The following is a 20,846-nucleotide window of genomic DNA, read 5'->3' as shown; positions in this document are numbered from 1 at the left end:
AAACAAGGGGGTGGAGTTATGTTCCTGACTAAGAAGGATATAAACGTGAAAGGTGTCATATATGGAAAGAATACAGTAGAGATGATTATGATAGAAGTGGAAGACAGAGATAAGAAGAGCAGAAAATTTGTGATCAATTATGTGCCTCCGAAAACAGCCTCATGGGAGGAGAGTGAATATAAAAGTATGCTAGAGGACACAAAGATAGCATTAACTAAAATAATGGAAGACGGAGGAAGAATAGTTATGATGGGCGACTTTAATTGCAAAGAAATCTGCTGGGAAGAAATGACAGTAAAGAGTGGTGATGACTCATGGGGAAATGCTCTACTTGAGATAATTACTGACCATTCAATGACACAATGGATACAAGAGAACACTAGGTATAGAAATGAAGAAGAACCATCGAGGCTAGACTTAATAATTACATCTGAACCTAGAATAGTGGACAAGATTGAATATAAAACACCAATAGGTAAAAGTGACCACATATTGATTGAACTGGAACTTAATGAAGAAAAATATATGAAAAGAAATGAACAATATAGAAAAGGAAGAATGATGTATGAAAAAACAAACTTTGATAAAATAAGAGAATTCTTACAACAAGAAAACTGGGAAGAAATATACAAAGAAGAAACATCAGTGGAAGAGAAATGGAATATTTTGACAAAAATTTACAAAAAAGGAGTGGAAAAGTATGTCCCAAGACAAAAACAAGAAAAAGAATATGTAAAATGCTGGTACAACAAAAGTTGTAGGGAGTTAAAAGACAAAAGAGACAAAGCCTGGACCAGATGGAAAAAAGACAGAAGACCTGAAAAATGGAAAATATATACTGGTTATAGAAATGAATATGTACAAAAGTGCAGAGAGAAAAAAAGAAAATATGAAAAAGATGTTATAGAAAAGTGTAAAGATCAACCAAAACTATTCTACAGATTTGTAAACAATAAACTGAAAAACAAACAAGACTTGGAGAAATTGAGACAAGGAGGAGTTGAATACACTGAGGAAATGGAAATGGCAGAAATTATGAACAAACATTTTAAATCAGTGTTTACAAGGGAAAATATACAACCTGAAGAGATTGAGTGGAAAGAAAAAGTCCCCCCTATGGAAGAAATAGAAGTAACAAAGAATGAAATATTGACACACTTGGGTAATTTTGATGTCAGAAAATCGCATGGGCCAGATGAAATAGCAAACTGGATTCTGAAAGAATGCAGGAATGAACTGGCAGACAAAATACATAGCATAATAAGCAGTTCCTTAAAAGAAGGAAAAGTTCCAGAAGATTGGAAAAAAGCAAATATAGTACCTATATATAAAGGAGGAAATAAAGAAGAACCTACCAACTATAGACCAGTCTCTCTAACAAGTACAATAGCAAAAATTTGTGAAAGAATTATCAAAAGTAGATGGGTAAAATACTTGGAAAAAAACAACGTACTAAATCCAAGGCAATTTGGATTCAGACAAGGACGGTCATGCGTCACCAATTTAATATGTTTCTATTCAAGGCTAATAAATATAATACAAGAAAGAGATGGATGGGCTGATTGTGCATTTCTAGACCTAAAAAAAGCTTTTGACAAAGTACCACATAAGAAGTTGCTTAAGAAATTAGAATATGAAGGAGGAATACAAGGTAAATTGCTAAATTGGATGGAAGACTTTTTGCAAGAAAGAAAAATGAGAGTAGTGATAAGAGATCAGCACTCAAAATGGAATGAAGTAATAAGCGGTGTCCCGCAGGGAACAGTTCTGGCCCCAATAATGTTTGCTATATATATTAATGATATGGATGAAGGAATTGAAAGCTATATGAGCTTCTTTGCAGATGATGCAAAACTACTGAAAAGAGTGAAAACTGAAGAAGATTGTGAATCACTACAGAGGGATCTAAATAAAGTACAAGAATGGAGTAGGAAGTGGGAGATGGAGTTCAATACAAAAAAGTGTAGTATAATGGAATTTGGAAAAAGCAAAAATAGAATAACAGGATCATATAATTTGGGAGAAGAAGGAATAAAAAAAGTAGAAAATGAGAAGGACCTGGGAGTCATTGTTATGAATAATATGTCACCTGAGAAACATATAAATAAGATTTTTGGAGAAACTTATAATTTAATAAGAACAATCAAAGTGGCATTTACATACCTGGATGAAGAAATGGTGAGGAAAATCCTAATCACCCTGATAAGACCAAGATTAGAATATGCAGCAACGATATGGTCACCAAGTACAAAAAAATGTATAAAAAAACTTGAAAGAATACAAAGAGCAATCACAAAACTGGCACCAACACTCTCAAAACTATCATATGAAGAGAGACTACAAAAACTTAAACTACAGACACTAGAGCAAAGAAGAGAGAGAGGAGATTTGATAGCTATTTACAGAATCATGAAAGGCATAGAAATTACTGATAGAGAGAATCTGATAAAATGGGATGACAGAAATACAAGAGGACACGGAAAGAAAATAAAAAAAGACAGCTATAGAAGAGATTTTAAAAAGAACAGCTTTCCTCACAGAGCAATAGACAGTTGGAACAAGTTAGATGAGAAAGTGGTGTGTGCAAAAACAATACATGAATTTAAAAATAGTTTAGATAAAATGAGATATGAAGACGGGACCCCACGAGCATAGCTCCCCTTCCCGTAAAATACAACTAGGTAAATACAACTAGGTAAATACACACACACACACTTTCAGCGAACGGACGGCTTGCAGAGCGCTCTGAAGAAAAGTGCAGATTGTGGATACCAACGCAAAGAGAAGTGCCTTTTTGTATTTGCAGGGGGGGGGGAAATTGCTCGTGAGGTAGTGGGAAAGTAAGGAAAGAGGAGAGGGGGAGGGATTGCTGGGGAAATGGAAGGAAATGAGGATGTGGTGGACTTGGCCCAGGCAGACGGGCGTAAGGTCAACATGAAAAGACCACCGGACCAGCTCAGTGATGACGAAATGGCAAATAAAAATGTAAAGATTAGAAGTATAGAGAGGAGCAATACAGAAGAAAGTGACGAGAATATGTTCCAGGGATTTAAAGAGGGTGGGGGGGACACAACCCCCCCCCCCCGACTGATAAGACTAGAGGAGAGAGTTGATAAGGTGATCGAGGACTTGGAGCGTAAGTTAGGTAACGTAGACTCCATCTTCCAAAGAATTGAAAGGTTGGAACAACTAGAGAAGGCTAACAGAAACTTAACTGAAGAAATAGAGGACCTAAAAAGACAGTTAGGAAATGTAAAGGAGGAGAATGAGAAATTGAAGAAGAATAGTAATGAAAACAAAGAGAAAATAGCTACAGAAGCTAAAAATTGGAGAATAACTCAAGAAGGGAATAAGGTTTCATTCACTGACATAGTCAAACAGCAATTGAAAGAACATAATGAAGACTCAGTTATTAAAGTGATGAGACAGAAGGAGAATATAGTAAGAGAATTAGCTGACAAAAAGAAATGTATAATTATATTAGGAATGGAAGAGAAACATAACCCAGATAGAACCGCAAGAATCAAGGAGGAAAATGAAAGAGTAAGCAGTTTATTAAAATTAGTCCAGGAAGATGAACCAGAAATTATAAAGGAAATTGAGGAAAAATTCAGACTCGGAAAATATAGTACAGATAAGACCAGACCAATTAAGATTAAATTCAGGTCACAAACAACAGCAGAGAAAATTCTATCCAAGACAGGGAAACTAGCAACAAATGATCAATATAAAAAGGTATGGATAAAAAGAGAAATGAATAAGGAGGAAAGAGAGGCAGAAAAGCAGAAAAGAATTGAAGCTAAGGCAAAAAACGAGGAAAGAACGGAGTCAGAGAAAGAGAGATTCTATTGGAGAGTAGTGAACATGAAAATAAAGCAGTTCGACATACTAAAGAAAAACATAAGGGAAACAGAGAATACAATGGAAGTGGCAGAAAACTAAGAGTGTCTTACACAAATATAGATGGATTGATAACAGGATTGAATGAACTGAATGATTATTTGAAAGAAAAAGAACCGGACATAATGGGAATTGTAGAAACAAAATTAAAAGGCCCACTACCACCCAACAGTGTAGGACATGATACATACAATTATTGGATTAGAAACAGAGAGAAAAAACAAGGGGGTGGAGTTATGTTCCTGACTAAGAGGGATATAAACGTGAAAAGTGTCATATATGGAAAGAATACAGTAGAGATGATTATGATAGAAGTGGAAGACCGAGATAAGAAGAGCAGAAAATTTGTGATCAATTATGTGCCTCCGAAAACAGCCTCATGGGAGGAGAGTGAACATAAAAGTATGTTAGAGGACACAAAGATAGCATTAACTAAAATAATGGAAGACGGAGGAAGAATAGTTATGATGGGCGACTTTAATTGCAAAGAAATCTGCTGGGAAGAAATGACAGTAAAGAGTGGTGATGACTCATGGGGAAATGCTCTACTTGAGATGATTACTGACCATTCAATGACACAATGGATACAAGAGAACACTAGGTATAGAAATGAAGAAGAACCATCGAGGCTAGACTTAATAATTACATCTGAACCTAGAATAGTAGATAAGATTGAATATAAAACACCAATAGGTAAAAGTGACCACATATTGATTGAACTGGAACTTAATGAAGAAAAATATATGAAAAGAAATGAACAATATAGAAAAGGAAGAATGATGTATGAAAAAACAAACTTTGATAAAATAAGAGAATTCTTCCAACAAGAAAACTGGGAAGAAATATACAAAGAAGAAACAACAGTGGAAGAGAAATGGAATATTTTGACAAAAATTTACAAAAAAGGAGTGGAAAAGTATGTCCCTAGACAAAAACAAGAAAAAGAATATGTAAAATGCTGGTACAACAAAAGTTGTAGGGAGTTAAAGGACAAAAGAGACAAAGCCTGGAACAGATGGAAAAAAGACAGAAGACCTGAAAAATGGAAAATATATACTGGTTATAGAAATGAATATGTACAAAAGTGCAGAGAGGAAAAAAGAAAATATGAAAAAGATGTTATAGAAAAGTGTAAAGATCAACCAAAACTATTCTACAGATTTGTAAACAATAAACTGAAAAACAAACAAGACTTAGAGAAATTAAGACAAGGAGGAGTTGAATACACTGAGGAAATGGAAATGGCAGAAATTATGAACAAACATTTTAAATCAGTGTTTACAAGGGAAAATATACAACCTGAAGAGATTGAGTGGAAGGAAAAAGTCCCCCCTATGGAAGAAATAGAAGTAACAAAGAATGAAATATTGACACACTTGGGTAATTTTGATGTCAGAAAATCGCATGGGCCAGATGAAATAGCAAACTGGATTCTGAAAGAATGCAGGAATGAAGTGGCAGACAAAATACATAGCATAATAGGCAGTTCCTTAAAAGAAGGAAAAGTTCCAGAAGATTGGAAAAAAGCAAATATAGTACCTATATATAAAGGAGGAAATAAAGAAGAACCTACCAACTATAGACCAGTCTCTCTAACAAGTACAATAGCAAAAATATGTGAAAGAATTATCAAAAGTAGATGGGTAAAATACTTGGAAAAAAACAACGTACTAAACCCAAGGCAATTTGGATTCAGACAAGGACGATCATGCGTCACCAATTTAATATGTTTCTATTCAAGGCTAATAGATATAATACAAGAAAGAGATGGATGGGCTGATTGTGCATTTCTAGACCTAAAAAAAGCTTTTGACAAAGTACCACATAAGAAGTTGCTTAAGAAATTAGAATATGAAGGAGGAATACAAGGTAAATTGCTAAATTGGATGGAAGACTTTTTGCAAGAAAGAAAAATGAGAGTAGTGATAAGAGATCAGCACTCAAAATGGAATGAAGTAATAAGCGGTGTCCCGCAGGGAACAGTTCTGGCCCCAATAATGTTTGCTATATATATTAATGATATGGATGAAGGAATTGAAAGCTATATGAGCTTCTTTGCAGATGATGCAAAATTACTGAAAAGAGTGAAAACTGAAGAAGATTGTGAATCACTACAGAGAGATCTAAATAAAGTACAAGAATGGAGTAGGAAGTGGGAGATGGAGTTCAATACAAAAAAGTGTAGTATAATGGAATTTGGAAAAAGCAAAAACAGAATAACAGGATCATATAATTTGGGAGAAGAAGGAATAAAAAAAGTAGAAAATGAGAAGGACCTGGGAGTCATTGTTATGAATAATATGTCACCTGAGAAACATATAAATAAGATTTTTGGAGAAACTTATAATTTAATAAGAACAATCAAAGTGGCATTTACATACCTGGATGAAGAAATGGTGAGGAAAATCCTAATCACCCTGATAAGACCAAGATTGGAATATGCAGCAACGATATGGTCACCAAGTACAAAAAAATGTATAAAAAAACTGGAAAGAATACAAAGAGCAATTACAAAACTGGCACCAACACTCTCAAAACTATCATATGAAGAGAGACTACAAAAACTTAAACTACAGACACTAGAGCAAAGAAGAGAGAGAGGAGATTTGATAGCTATTTACAGAATCATGAAAGGCATAGAAATTACTGATAGAGAGAATCTGATAAAATGGGATGACAGAAATACAAGAGGACACGGAAAGAAAATAAAAAAAGACAGCTATAGAAGAGATTTTAAAAAGAACAGCTTTCCTCACAGAGCAATAGACAGTTGGAACAAGTTAGATGAGAAAGTGGTGTGTGCAAAATCAATACATGAATTTAAAAATAGTTTAGATAAAATGAGATATGAAGACGGGACCCCACGAGCATAGCTCCCCTTCCCGTAAAATACAACTAGGTAAATACAACTAGGTAAATACACACACATATATATATATATATATATATATATATATATATATATATATATATATATGTATATATATATATATATATATATTTGTTTATATATATATATATATATATATATATATATATATATATATATATCACTGAATGGGTCCCAGTGATTAGAGATACATTTTAACACCCGAAACGCACTTTGATTCTAAGACATCACAGTTCAGTTTCAGCATGCTGGCCTGTGATGGCTTAGAATTAAAGTGCATTGCGGATGTTTAAATATATATATATATATATATATATATATATATATATATATATATATATATATATATATATATATATATGTATGTATGGGTGTGGGTGCGCGCGCGCATGCGCTTGGTACGAATGCGTGACTGAGTGTATCTTATCTCGCTTGGTTTGGCTGAGAAAGGTCGTGCCCAGGATTATCTCTTCGACGTTTCTATTTTTTTTTTTTTCCTTTGTCGTGCTATATAGAAAATTTCATGTGTAGCAATGTAATGAGCAAGGGTACATCAAAACATGTGGAGAAAACTCGGGGAAATAGCGAAGAGAAATCACGAAAACTAAATATATATATATATATATATATATATATATATATATATATATAAATATATATATATATATATATATATATATATTTGTAGTCAGGTCTAAGCAGTCCAGCACTCCCTAATATCTTATTACTAGAAGGATAAACTCAAGTGTATGTATGCATCGGTTTCCTATAATTTATTTCAGCCCCCCTCCCCTGAGGTTGGGAAACGCTGCCATAAATAAAAAGAGAGAGGATATACCATGGAAATGCACACCTTCGCGATTTATAAATTGATTTTTTTTTTATTGGAGGATATTAATGTAATGTCTTTTTGTTGGCGGAAATTGATAAATTGATCGGAGCTGCGACGCTAGTTTCGAGACGCCGTGGTTATGTCGTCTGACCAGTCCCGTGCAATGATGTCATTTCCTTCCTGCAACGACCATGATGACATTTAAGGTTACTGAATGCATACCCCATAGGAGGCTAGGTTAGACTAGACCAATTTATAAGAGTTCTGTTAGTTCATCTTCTACAACAAACAAAAACAAGCATGGCGTCTCGAAGCTCGTTGACACCCGAGTTGTTGCTATTGTATAGCTTTTAGCATTTTTTATTTTATTTCCGCCAATAAAAGCAGTACGTTGGTGTATTATAATCTTCAAAATTAACATTTGATTTTCCATTGCCATAAGGGCCATTGGGAAAGAGGGGAATGTCTGTTGAGGAAGGACGGGAGAGGACAGATGGTGTGAATGGAGAATGGTTGTGTATGGATGATGCTGTGATGCATGAGGGGGAATGGGTGGGGGTGAGGGAGTATGTATGAGAAATAAATTGATACAGCCCAAAAGGATTTCTCCCTGTCTTCTTTTCTGCATGAGGAGATGAGGGTTGCTGATATAATGAAGTGGCCTTGCTGTGAATGTGCTGTGTCATGCAACACTGCTTCTGACCCAGGGCAGTGGACAAGGTGAAGGGATGACCCATCATCCAGGAGGTACCAAGATATGAGGGAGGGTAGAGGGGAGTGGAGTATGTTGGGGATGGAAAGGGTGGGAATGGTTTCTATGCCTTTTTTTTTTTTTTTTTTTTTTGCTACCTCCCTTGTAAGGGGAAAAAACCTTTGGTGTATGTATGTATGTATATAATATAAAGTGTGCAATTCTTTAGGTTTACCAGAAAAAAACTGAGTGAACTGTAGATCATGTGACCAGTTAGTGTTTTGTTGTACATTAATCTTGCTTCTCTGTGTTTCTCATTACTCACATCATTTTGTTCTTTAAGTTCAAACTATTAGTAAGTGACCGCATATTAATAGAGTTCAGACTTAAAGAATAAAATGATGTGAGATGAAATGAGAAACATAGAAAAGGAAGATTAATGTACAACAAAATAGAAAAATTGTTCAAAACGCTAACTGGGAAAAATGTTCAAATGAAGAAACAAAGATGGAAGAGAAAGGAACATATTTAAATGAAGAAACAAAGATGGAAGAGAAATGGAACATATTTAAATGAAGAAACAAAGATGGAAGAGAAATGGAACATATTTAAATGAAGAAACAATGATGGAAGAGAAATGGAACATATTTAAATGAAGAAACAAAGATGGAAGAGAAATGGAACATATGTTAAGATAAATACAAGGAAGGAACAGATAAATATGTACCAAAGAAGAAGCAAAAAAGGGTTTAAATAGAGTGTTGGTATAACAGAAAGTGTAGTGATGCTAAAGATAGAAGACACAAAGCTTGGAAAAGATGGAAAAAAAGACAAAAAAATGACCAAATGGCAAACATACATCAAACTGAGAAAAAAGAAATTACAAAAAAAGATATACTGTACAAGAATACCTCCCTATATGACCGAGTGTTATAAAGTAGGTAAAACTAATGTTGGATGTATGTGAAAGCCCCAGGCAAAAATTGAGGATGGGGTTGACAGGGTCCATGACCGCAATCCCCCATTTACATGCAAAACCCACCTTGATATACAAATTTTCATGTTGTGACCAGTCAGCTGGGAACACAACTCGGTTGTATAGTGAAGTATTCCTGTAATAGATAACTGCAAGGACCAACCTAAACTATTTTACAGATATGTAAATGATAAACTAAAAGACCATCAAGAAATAGTGAAACTGCAAAGGAAATAAAGAATATATAGATGATGTAGAAATGCTGAAGTTATGATCGGACATTTTAGGTCTGTATTTACAATTGAAAACTCACAAATATGGGATGAAGGACAGTGAGGAAGGTCCCCCGAAATGAGAGAAATAACAGTGACACTGAAAGAAATAAGGGACTAAATAAAAAACCTTGACGTCAGAAAGTCACACGGGTCCGATGGAATTGCAAACTGGATATTGAGAGAATCAATTGATGAACTAACGTACAAAATACACAAGATAATTGACTTCTCATTCTAAGAAGGAAGAGTACCACAAGATTGGAGAAAAGCAAATATTGCACCAATATACAAAGGAGGAGACAAAGAAAATCCAACAAACTATAGACCAGTATTCCTTACAAGCACAGTAGCAAAAATATGCAAAAAAGTTATTAGTAATAAATGGATGAAACACATGGTAAAGAACAAAATACTTAATCCTAAACAATTTGATTTTAGAAGTGGAAGATCATTTACCACAAATTTACTAATAGGCTTTTGACAAAGTACTACTCAAAAAGCGACTAAGAAGAATTGAAATAATAGGTGAAATACAAGGAAAGTTATTGGAATGGATGAAAGATTTCTTGAACAGAAGAAAAATGAGGGTGGTAATTAGAGACAAGAACTCAAATTGGGAAGATATGATAATTGGAGTCCCACAAGGCTCTGTTTTGGCTTCGATAATGTTTGCTATTTATATAGATGATATGGAAGAAGGTGTGGAATGTTATATGAACTTCTTTGCAGATGATGGGAAACTACTCAGGTGAGTAAGTACAGAGGAAGACTGCAAATCTTTTCAAGAAGACCTAGACAAAGTCTGAAAACGGAGTCAGAAGTGCGAAGTGAACTTCAACATTAAGAAATGTTGCATAATGGAATTTGGAGAAAGCAAAAATAGAATATCATGTTAATATAAAATTGATACAAAGGAAGTAAAAAAGTAAACTCGGAAAGAGACCTAGGAGTAACTATCTCAAATGACATGACACCAGACAATCACGTCAACAAATTAATCGGAGAAACTTTCAACTTATTGAGATCAATGAAAGTAACCTTTGACTATATGGATGAAGAAATGGTAAAGAAAATACTAGTTACACTGATAAGACCAAAATTAGAATATGCTGCGACACTATGGACACCTAGTTAAAAGAAGAAAACAAAAAAATAGAAAGAATTCAAACAACAACAACAAAGATGGCACCAACACTCTCCAATTTGACATACAAAGATTGGATAGACTAAATCTACCAACCCTGGAACAAAGAAGAGAAAGAGGTGATTTGCTAACCATCTACAGAATTATGAAAGGGATGGAGATTCTTGATAGAGATGACTTTAAATTGGGGCAGAAGAAAACAAAAGGATATGAGAAGAAACTTGAGGAACTTGGGAGATATTATTTACACCCTCAACTACATGTACACCTTAAAGCTCTCCCCTAAATTACTGGACCTTTTCATATCATTGGACAGGAGTCAAATTATAAAGTCAAAGCACTCAGGTTGCACAAACTTAGAGGCCATATTGCAACAGAGAATGTTCCATCATCAGTTGGTACCTACTATAAAGGACCCTCACCAACCCTCTCAATTTCTCCCCCCTACTCCTCTCCCCTGTTACAACCTTTGCAGTTGAGCCACCCCTATTTTGTAGATGACGCAAAACTACTAAAAAAAAAAAGTATGGAAAAATATTGTGAATCGCTACAGAGAGATCTGAATAAGGTCTGGAAATGGAGTCAGAAGTGGAAAGTGGATTTAAATCAACTTTAAGAAATGTAGTATAATGGAATTTGGAAAAAGTAAAAAAAGAATATCAGGATAATATAAAATTGGTGCAAAGGAAAAGTTGGTTCCGAAAAGGACCCAGGAGTAATCATCAACCCAGACAAGCAGATAAACAAAATAGTTGGAGAAACCTACAATTTGTTAAGATCAATAAAGGTGGCTTTTAATTACTTGGATGAGGAAATGGTAAAGAAAATACTAGTCACACTGATAAGACCAAGATTGGAGTATGCAGTGACACTATGGACACCCAGTACAAAAAAGAATACAAGGAAAATAGAAAGAATCCAAAGAGCAATGACAAAGATGGCCCCAACACTTTCAAAACTGACATATGAGCAAAGATTGTCTAAACTGGAACTACCAACCCTGGAACAAAGAAGCGAAAGAGATGATCTGTTGGCCATTTACAGAATTATGAAAGGCATGGAAGTCCTTGATAGAGAAGACTTACTAAATTGGGATAGAAGGCAGGGGACATGGGGACATGAAAAGAAACTCAAAAAGGACAGTTATAGAAGAGATCTGAAAGAACAGCTTACCACACAGAGTGGTGGATGTCTGGAACAAATTGGACAGAACAACAGTGTGTGCAAACAACCATACATGAATTTAAGAACAAACTATGTGTTGCAAGATACAGATGGGTCACCATGAGCATAGCTCCCCTTCCCGTAGAATACAATTTGGTAAATACACACATACACCCTTACAGGAAAATTCCAGACATCCAGCCTTGGTGCAACCTAAGATAGGTCATATAACTAGAAAAATCAATGTAAGCATCGGGAGTTTATTGAATGTAGTTGGAAAGGCATATGGGAGGGTGTTACCGGTAATTGACAGGACTAGGAAAAGAACATAGGGAGTGATTGGTGAGAAAGTGTGGGTTTAAAAAAGGTAAAGGTGTATGGATCAAATTTTTGTTATATAGATTTGCAAGAAGTTTTTGGTAAAATGTATGGATGATTTTTGGGCCCTTATGAATTTAGAAAAGGATTATGAAAGGGTAGACAGGAAGGACTTGTGAGAAGTATTTCAGATATGTGGGATAGGAAGAAAGCTGTAAAGGGCTTTCAAATTTTTTTACATTATTAGTAGAGGTTGTATTAGGATTTAGAATGGTGAGAATGAATGGTTTGAAGAGAAGGTTGGGTTGCACAAGTGTTGTGTTATATCACCTGGCTGTCCAATGTGTAGATGGATGAATTGGCACAGGAGGTAGATGTGAGGGTGATGGGCAGAGGATATGGATATGGTTAGAGTGACTGGAGGGACATGGGAGGCGAGTCAGCTGTTACTGGGTATTTGCTGATGATACTGCACTTGTGTGGTGGGGGTAGAGGAGGAGTAGTTGGTGATGGAATTTTTGGGAAATGTGAAGTAAGAGGAAATTGAAATTAAATATTGCTAAAAGTATGGTGATGAGATGTACAAGAGATGAAGTTGGAGGTTTGTCTTAAAGGAGAGATTAGATGAAGTGGATAGTTTTAAGTAGTTGGGTCACATTTAGCATAGAATAGAGGAGTAGGGATTGAGGTAAATGTAGTATGAGGGGAGCAAGTAAATGCTTTGTGGTAATGAAAAGTGTCATAAGAAATAGATATCTAGGGAAAGAGGTGAAGAGGTAACTATGAAAGGGTGATTGTGCCTATGACACTGTATGGGACAGAGACTTTGAATTAAAGAAATATGTGTTTGATAAGTAGGATGGGGGTTACTAGGATGGATAGAGTAAGAATTGTGGAGAGCAGGGATGGAAAAGGAGTTGGCAGATAGGGTAGATGAAAGAATACTTGGATGATTTGGGTGCATGGAAAGAATGAGGAAAGACTAGCAAAAGGAGTGTTGAAAGTGGATTGAGTGAATTTGAGGGGAAGACCAAGAATGAAGTGGATGGGATGAAAGGAACCTTGAATAAAAGGGGAATGTCTGTTGAAGAGGAAAGGGAGAAGGGAAGAGATAGGTATGAGTAGAGAATGGTTGTGAATGGAATATAGATTGATGTGGCTTGAGGGGATTTTTCCTCATTTACTCAAATTCCACACAAGGGGACAAGGAGGAATGTCATCGAAATGAAAAAGCTGGCCCTACTGTAGATATGCAATGTCTTGCTTCTGACCCAGGACATACAGGGAACAGGAATGACCCCTTATCCACAAGGAGCCGAGATGAAAGGGAAATGGGAGTAAGATGGGCTGGTGGGGGAGTGCATGCTCTGCTTCCAGCTGATTACTTCCTTTATAAGAGTGAATAAGCCTATTGGTATATAGATTGACAGATGTTCAATAATGTGTTGCCCCAATTTTCTTCACTTCCTTCTCCCATGGTACCTCACTACAGTTAAAGTCACCTATTAGAGTTACAGTATAATCTCACTTTTTCCATGAACCTTTCCAGTTTCTTAGATGTGTTTCTTATTAATTTTTTGTACTCTTTTTCATTTCATGCTCTCATCTTCAAGGGATGTATGCCATATTCTCTCCACCACACCTCACTTGTAATTCTTTTGTTGTCTTAGCCATTCCCCCCATCTCCACTTCCACATCAATGGTTATTTTCAGTGCTATCACATCACTTCTTATTTTTCCTCTCCTGTCTCCTCCCCATTTTGTTCAGCCATCTGAAATCAATATTCCCATTGAATATGATTTCTTCAAAATAAATTATGCCTGGCCCTTTTTCATTTGTTTTTCCTAATTTTGCTGATATCAACCCATTAATATTGAACTAGTCTTGCAACTCCTTGTACATTTTTGTCTAACCTAAATACTTGTATTTCTTCATGCCTGGCTTTCATTGCCAATAATTGTTTGTACTGTTTCTTTTGCTTTCTTTGTATTCTTTTCTTGTAAATGTTATCCTTGCCATCCTACCACTATAATACATTTTCATTAGGCTATCCCTTCCTTTATCATTGTTTCTTTATATTTAAGCACCATTATTGCTCCCACATATTCCTATTTTTATTTTTGCTGTTCCATAATCTCTCATAACAATACTTATTCTTTTTGTAACTTTAATCTTTTCTACCTTTTGATTTGTCTAATATTTTTATAATTTTCTCTAGTCCACTCTTTGCTTTGCTTTACACTGTCCGACAACTTAATTTTCTCTTCTATTAACACGTTCACCCTCAACGTGATAATGCCATCTCATTCAATTTACTTTACAAATAAGCTGTTTTAACTATTTGATCAAACACATTTATTTATTTATTTTTTATTTTTTTATTATTATTATTATTTTTTTTATATATCTCATTCATTCATTGTTACTATTGTCTTTGGTGGATAAAAATTACCGAGCTCAAGTATAAATTTTTTGTGATGTGAATGCATTGGATGAAAGTATGCAGGGCTGGCCCTTCTGACCTGAGAGAAAAACGGCACACATAGAAGTGGGCATAGGTTGGAGTGAGCACAGGCAGTGCTTTGTGAGGGTATGAGGTGAAACATACGCGGGAGTGAAGTTGAAAGGATGCAAATGTAGGAGAAAGCTGGGTTTAGATATAGTGGAAAAGATTAGGTGGTGTGAAAGAGAGGCCACCTAACAATGCCATCAACACAGGTAAGTAACATATTTAATAATCAACATCGTCTTCCTGACCACTGTCAATAACCAATTCAGTATGTTCATTTCTTCGCAACATAATTTTGAAGTATGTTCCAGTTTATGGTATTATTGCTTCAGGTTCTGTGTGAATTATATGAGCAGAAAAAATATCAATACAGAGAGTCCTCCTTATATGGTAATTCTTTATCAGGTAAATTCACAGTTACGGTATTTGGTAATTACTACCCTCGATTCTATTTACAGTAAGAAAAATTCACAGATACGGTATCCGCTCGTGTTTTGGAGGTAAAATTAGATATTTTGAAGAGGAAAGAGCAGGGAGAAGGTACGGTTGCCATAAGTCGAAACTCGGGTTCGGTATATGGTAATTTCAATTTGCAGTAAGGTTTTCAGGAATGATGTACCGTATAACGAGGACTCACTGTAAAGTGTTATGTGAAAAGGAAGTAATAGATATATTTCTTGTTGCAGAAAAATAATGGACAAAAGAGCAAGGTAAGCTGTAAGAAATTTCCACTACTAAAACAAGAACTGCACGCAACACCAAATTATATTTTAGGCTAGTATATAGAATGAGAAATGAGGTAACACATAGAGCAGGGATAAAAAAGTAAAGAAAAAATGGCATTTAGGGTTGATCAGAGAACACTGGGATGGTTTGGGCTTATGGAAGGAGTGAAGACTAGCAAAAAAGTGTGGAAAGTAGAGCTGAGAATGAGTTGGATTGGAATACCAAAAATGGGGTGGATGGATGAGGTGAGTGGGGCCTTGAATACAAGGGGAATGTCTGTTGAGCAGGGAAAAGAGAGTGCAAAAGAGAGATGTGGATGGATGAGAAATTTATGTTTCCTGAAGAGGGGTGATGTCAGTATGTAAAGAAGCAATGGGAGGTGAACCAGCTTTGGCTCTCAGACCTTGCAGTAGAGTTGCTGTGTCCTGCTGCATTGCTTCTAACTGGTGTGGTGAGTAGAGAGTAGGTGACTTCATCCATAAGAAGCCAAGATAAAATTGAAAACTAATGGGAGTGATATGGATGGAAGCTGGGTTTATACCATGCTGGCCCCCTATTAGGGAGAAAATGCCTTTTGGTATATGTATGTTTTCATACAAAAAAGAAATAGTAATAAAATATATATATATATATATATATATATATATATATATATATATATATATATATGTATATATATATATATATATATATGTATATATATATATATATGTCTACATATATATATATATATATATATATATCTAGATGTATATATATATAATATGTATATATATGTATATATATATACACACTAGCCAAATTACCCCTGCATTGCTGTGGGCAAATGATGATCATTTTAATTTTGATAGCATTTGTGGAGAAAAGTTACACATATCAATATAAAAGATAACACAAATAAAATGTTATGAAAGAAAAAAATAAATTTGAGGAGGGAGAAGCCCTTTGGAAAATACATTTGGCTGTAAGAGAAGAATTGAACTAGTTTTTTATTATCTTTGTGACTTGCTAGGTAAGACCACCCGCTTGCATGGGATCGGTTTTTGTGGGAGGGGAAGAATGTCTGTAAGAAAATGAAAAGATAGTAGAGCATAGTACCACCTGCAAAAAATTAAAATTAAAATAACCAATATTTCAACATTTGGTAAAATTATACAATCATTTTACATTTACATTCTCCTTACAAAGGCGATCATAGTTTGTTGCAACATTAATTTCACAAATATAAATAATATGAACACATGCAATGGTTTGTTTAATAATAGAATTTTTTTTTTTACAAAATGACAGTTCTGTTAAGGGGAGACTACAGTAGTGGCATGTTACCCCACCATACCCCTTTAACCCTTAACCCTTCCCAAAATAATATATATTTTTTTAAATGAAATATAGTTATCCAAGTACCTGGAGTGATAGGGTATCAGAATATATATGGTTATGCAGGTCTATCTCCAAAACCCTAGGAGTTCATGTACAAACAGACAGGAGCTACTACTTTATTGTAATTTTTTTCTTCTTTTTTCTTTTTCTTTTAATTCAGTAAGTTTTGAATGTGTGGGCATGCAGAAAACTTAACCAACAATTTTTACCAAAAAAATAATTGTTTGTCAAGTTAATGCTAAGCAATGCTAAGGATATCAGGTAATCTTTAATAGGCATAAGCAAGACCTTTGATACAGTCACAAGACATACTATCAAGGAAGATCATAGCAGACATAACAACAATGGTTCTTTCTTGAACGACCTCTGGACCAATCTGGTGGCTGTAGCTAGGATCCTAAGGGCTATAGGTCTCCTGCAAGAAAATTTTGAAGCTACAGATTAATTAGGTGGGAGCTCTTATGTTTCACTTACAATCTATCCCTTTTGGATTTCATAGTCCTTTTCTCTCTAAACTCACATTTCAGTGCCAGTAGTATTTGCCTACCATCATTTCCTTCCCATCATTTTTTATATTACTGCCATTCTTTTTTAGGTTTCGTGATGAGGAGATTTGGACAACATGTGACCAGGAAGTGAGGCTAGGGGCTCGCATCACACATGAAGGCACCCAGTCTACTGTGACAGACAAGAGATTGTTTAAGACCATTTTGAAGAATGAGGAACAGCTACATTTTCTGATTGGTGAAGGAATCCATGACATGGTAGCCCATAATGTTGCCCTGAAAAAGGAAGAATGGTACAAGGATGTGAAGGCTTGCCATTGTAATAAATCTGCTCTTGTTGTGCGGGCCACTCGGGAGAAATATGTATTTGAAAATGAAGAGGCCAGGACAGATGTGATTTACAAGCTAGTTTTTGGAAGTGCAGCTTTTTTGGTGTTCATGCCCAAAGAGGAATTAGATGAAGGAGAAATTGAAGCAGTCAGGACTCATTTTATCAAACAATTCCAAGACAAAGTTCAAGAACATAGGGGCTTCAACAAATTTCACCTACGTTTTTATGCAGGTGCAGATTTCAAAATATGTTATTCATTCAAAAAGGCAATAATATCCATGAAAGAAGCAATTATAAAAACACCCCAGTATTGTATAAGTGCTTTTTATCATTCAGATATTAACAAAGTTAATGCCTGTAGTCAACACATTGTTAGAATGTCTTGTGCGGCTGATGTCAGTATGATGTCAGAAAATTATTGTACTGGAATAAGTACAAAGAATTTTCAAGATGGTAAAAGTAATCAAGATGAAAGAAGGGTGTCTTGTTTACATGGAAGTGAGAAATCTCATACCTTTCCCCAGGGTGTCCAGTCAGAGAAGTCACAAAAATTACAACCATTGATCACAGAATCCCAAGATGCACTTGGAATAGAAAGGAGGTATTATGATTCCATAGAACCAGGAGTAAAACCATTTAATATACTTGTTTTTGGTCCCAATAGCTATGCTAAGATGTGCTTCATAAATCTTGTTGCTAATTTTTCCAGATACTCAAATTCAAAAAACTCTTCTTTCTGGTATGTGTTGGAAGAGGGTCTCATGGAGGGAAGCTTACACCAACCAAATGGTTTCACAACTTTTTCATTTGTATTCAGATTAGATAGCCAGATGAAAGCTATTAACATTATTAGTTCTCCAGCTCTGAAAGATACTGCAGAAGCAATTGAAAGGACCATAGCACTCAAAGATTTTATTACTGAACTTGCACGGAGAAAATTTCCTCTTCATGCTGTTGCTCTTGTAGTGCCAGCCCAGTCGAAAGAACTCCCACCATCAGTACAGGAGATTTTGGACTTCCTTACTAATGTCTTCAGCCCAGGTGTTTATCACAATATATTGACCTTCATTGCATGCTCAGAATTGTACCATGATTTATCACCAGTAATGACAGCTAGTTGCCTCCAGAGATTAGTTCGAAAACAATGTTTTAAATTTAGTGATATGAATATTTCCCAGCTGTCCTCAGGTGGAGATGTTAAACATTTACTTAAAAGATATCAGAAGACAGGGGAAGCAGTATGGAAAGGCTTTACACAGTTTCTCACTGAGGCAACACCATTAAGAGTGGATGCAATATGGTCATCCTTGAGGAAGATGTATTCTTTGCATGCACATGAAGAGTCCTTACATAAACTAGAGATGGAAATAATTGCATTTATGGAAATGTGTAAAACACCTTCATCTGAAGGTCTGCAGCATGGAAGACGAAATGTTTGGAGTTCTGCTCAAACCCATTTTCAAATTGTAGAAGCAATGGAACCCTCACGTTTCCAAGATGTTTACTCACTTTTGCAGTGGGTTGTGGAAAACATGCAGGAATACTCTGAAGAAGATAAACATCAGTGTCTTGGTAACTTAATTGCTGGACACCCTGTAAATTTACACAAGATTGTAGCAGAAAGTATAGCTGACCTTCATGAGAAAACAGTTAATTTGTTTCATGATTTCCAAGAGACTGAAACTCTGATTGCAAACAGAAATGGTGAAAATCTTCAAAAAAACTATCCAAGGTACTTTCGCAGACTTTGTCAGTCCCTTGAAAAGAATATGTATTTCACGACACTTCAAAGGATAACGAGCTTGATCAAATCAGTTCAAGGTAACAAGCATGAGTCTGTTGAAGATAAAAGCTGCTCTTCAGTGTCCGTGACTGAATGTCTTCAGGTGCTCAAAGAAGAGGTTAAGCCAGAACATAAGTACTATATGAATTGTATGATTAGTTATTTGGAAAAAAAAGATGTATGAATACTTATTAACCACATTGAAATTTATGTACATACCAAAAGACCTCTTCCCCTCACAAGAGAGGTAGCCAGCCAAACATGCACCAACTCTCCACTCATCCACACCCATGTTTTCCATAAAAAAAAAAAAAATATATATATATATATATATATGTATGTGTATATATATATAAATATATATGTATATATATATATATGTATATATATATATATTTATATATACACACACACATACATAGATATACCATAGGCTTTTTCCCCCTTACAAGGGAGGTAGCCAAAAAGAAAAAACCATAATAACCATTCCCACCCATTCCATCCCGAATATACTCCACTCCCCTCCACCCTCCGTCCTCCCTCTTAACTTGTCACCTCCTGGATAATGGGTCATCCTTGAATCTTGACCACTGCCCTGGGTCAGAGGCAGTACCACAAGACACAGCACATCCACAGCAAGGCCCCTTCATTAAATCGGCGACCCCCCTCTCCGTCCCCTAATGCAGAAAAGGAGAAGAAGGAGAAATCTCTTCGTGCTGCATCAAATTTTCTCACACATACTACCTCATCCCCCCACCCATCCCAACTCATGCATCACAACATCATCCATATACAACCATTTTCCATTCAACCCTATCTTCTGTCCTCTCCCATCCTTCCTCAACAGACATTCCCCTCTTCCCCAGAGCCTCTTTTTCCCCATCCATCCATCTCGTCCTAGGTCACCCCCTCATGTTCGCACCCTCCACATCTGCCTTCCATACCTCTTTTACTAGTCTTTCTTCACTCATTCTTTCCATGTGTCCAAACCATCCCAAACCATCTCTTTCATCCCTATCTCCCAACTCCCTTTCCACCCCTGTTCTCCTCCTCACCTCATTTCTCACTCTATCCAACCTAGTAACCCCTATCATATTTCTCAGACACCTCACCTCAAACACATTCAAGCTCCTCTCTTCCTCTCTTATGTTATGTGTTTCTGCCCCATACAGTTCTGTTGGCACAATCACTCCTTCATACAATCTCCTCTTAGCATCCATTCCCAAATGTCTATTCCTCATTACACTTTTTAATCCACCAAGGCATTTACTCACTTCTCTCATTCTACATTCTACCTCCACTCCACCCTTTCCTGCCACATTTGTACCCTAGTATCTAAAACTATCCACTTCCTCCAGTCACTCTCCCTTAATGCTCACTTCCAGTCTGCTGCCACTTTCACCCCTTGTACATCTCATCA

The 20,846-nt window shown here is 35.7% G+C and overlaps 1 protein-coding gene across 4 annotated transcripts in view; it reads left to right on the top strand.

Moving 5' to 3' along the window:
* The window catches only part of LOC143017797 (uncharacterized), a 36,813-nt gene extending 17,063 nt beyond the window's left edge, over positions 1–19,750 (top strand). The window contains exons 2-4 of one of the 4 annotated variants that reach the window (XM_076172691.1): positions 15,387–15,410; positions 17,082–17,255; positions 17,402–19,750. In XM_076172691.1, the coding sequence (XP_076028806.1) occupies positions 17,568–19,610 (2,043 nt within the window). In that variant the 5' untranslated portion in view covers positions 15,387–15,410; positions 17,082–17,255; positions 17,402–17,567 and the 3' untranslated portion in view covers positions 19,611–19,750. The remainder of the gene's footprint in view (positions 1–15,386; positions 15,411–17,081; positions 17,256–17,401) is intronic. The other 3 variants (XM_076172689.1, XM_076172692.1, XM_076172690.1) reach the window with 3 other exon arrangements.
* Positions 19,751–20,846: the final 1,096 nt, after the last annotated feature.

The sequence above is a fragment of the Oratosquilla oratoria genome, chromosome 33, assembly GCF_046742065.1.
Source record: "Oratosquilla oratoria isolate Oo_2021 chromosome 33, ASM4674206v1, whole genome shotgun sequence".
In the NCBI taxonomy this organism is placed as follows: domain Eukaryota; kingdom Metazoa; phylum Arthropoda; class Malacostraca; order Stomatopoda; family Squillidae; genus Oratosquilla; species Oratosquilla oratoria.
This window is presented reverse-complemented; position numbering and strand designations above follow the sequence as displayed.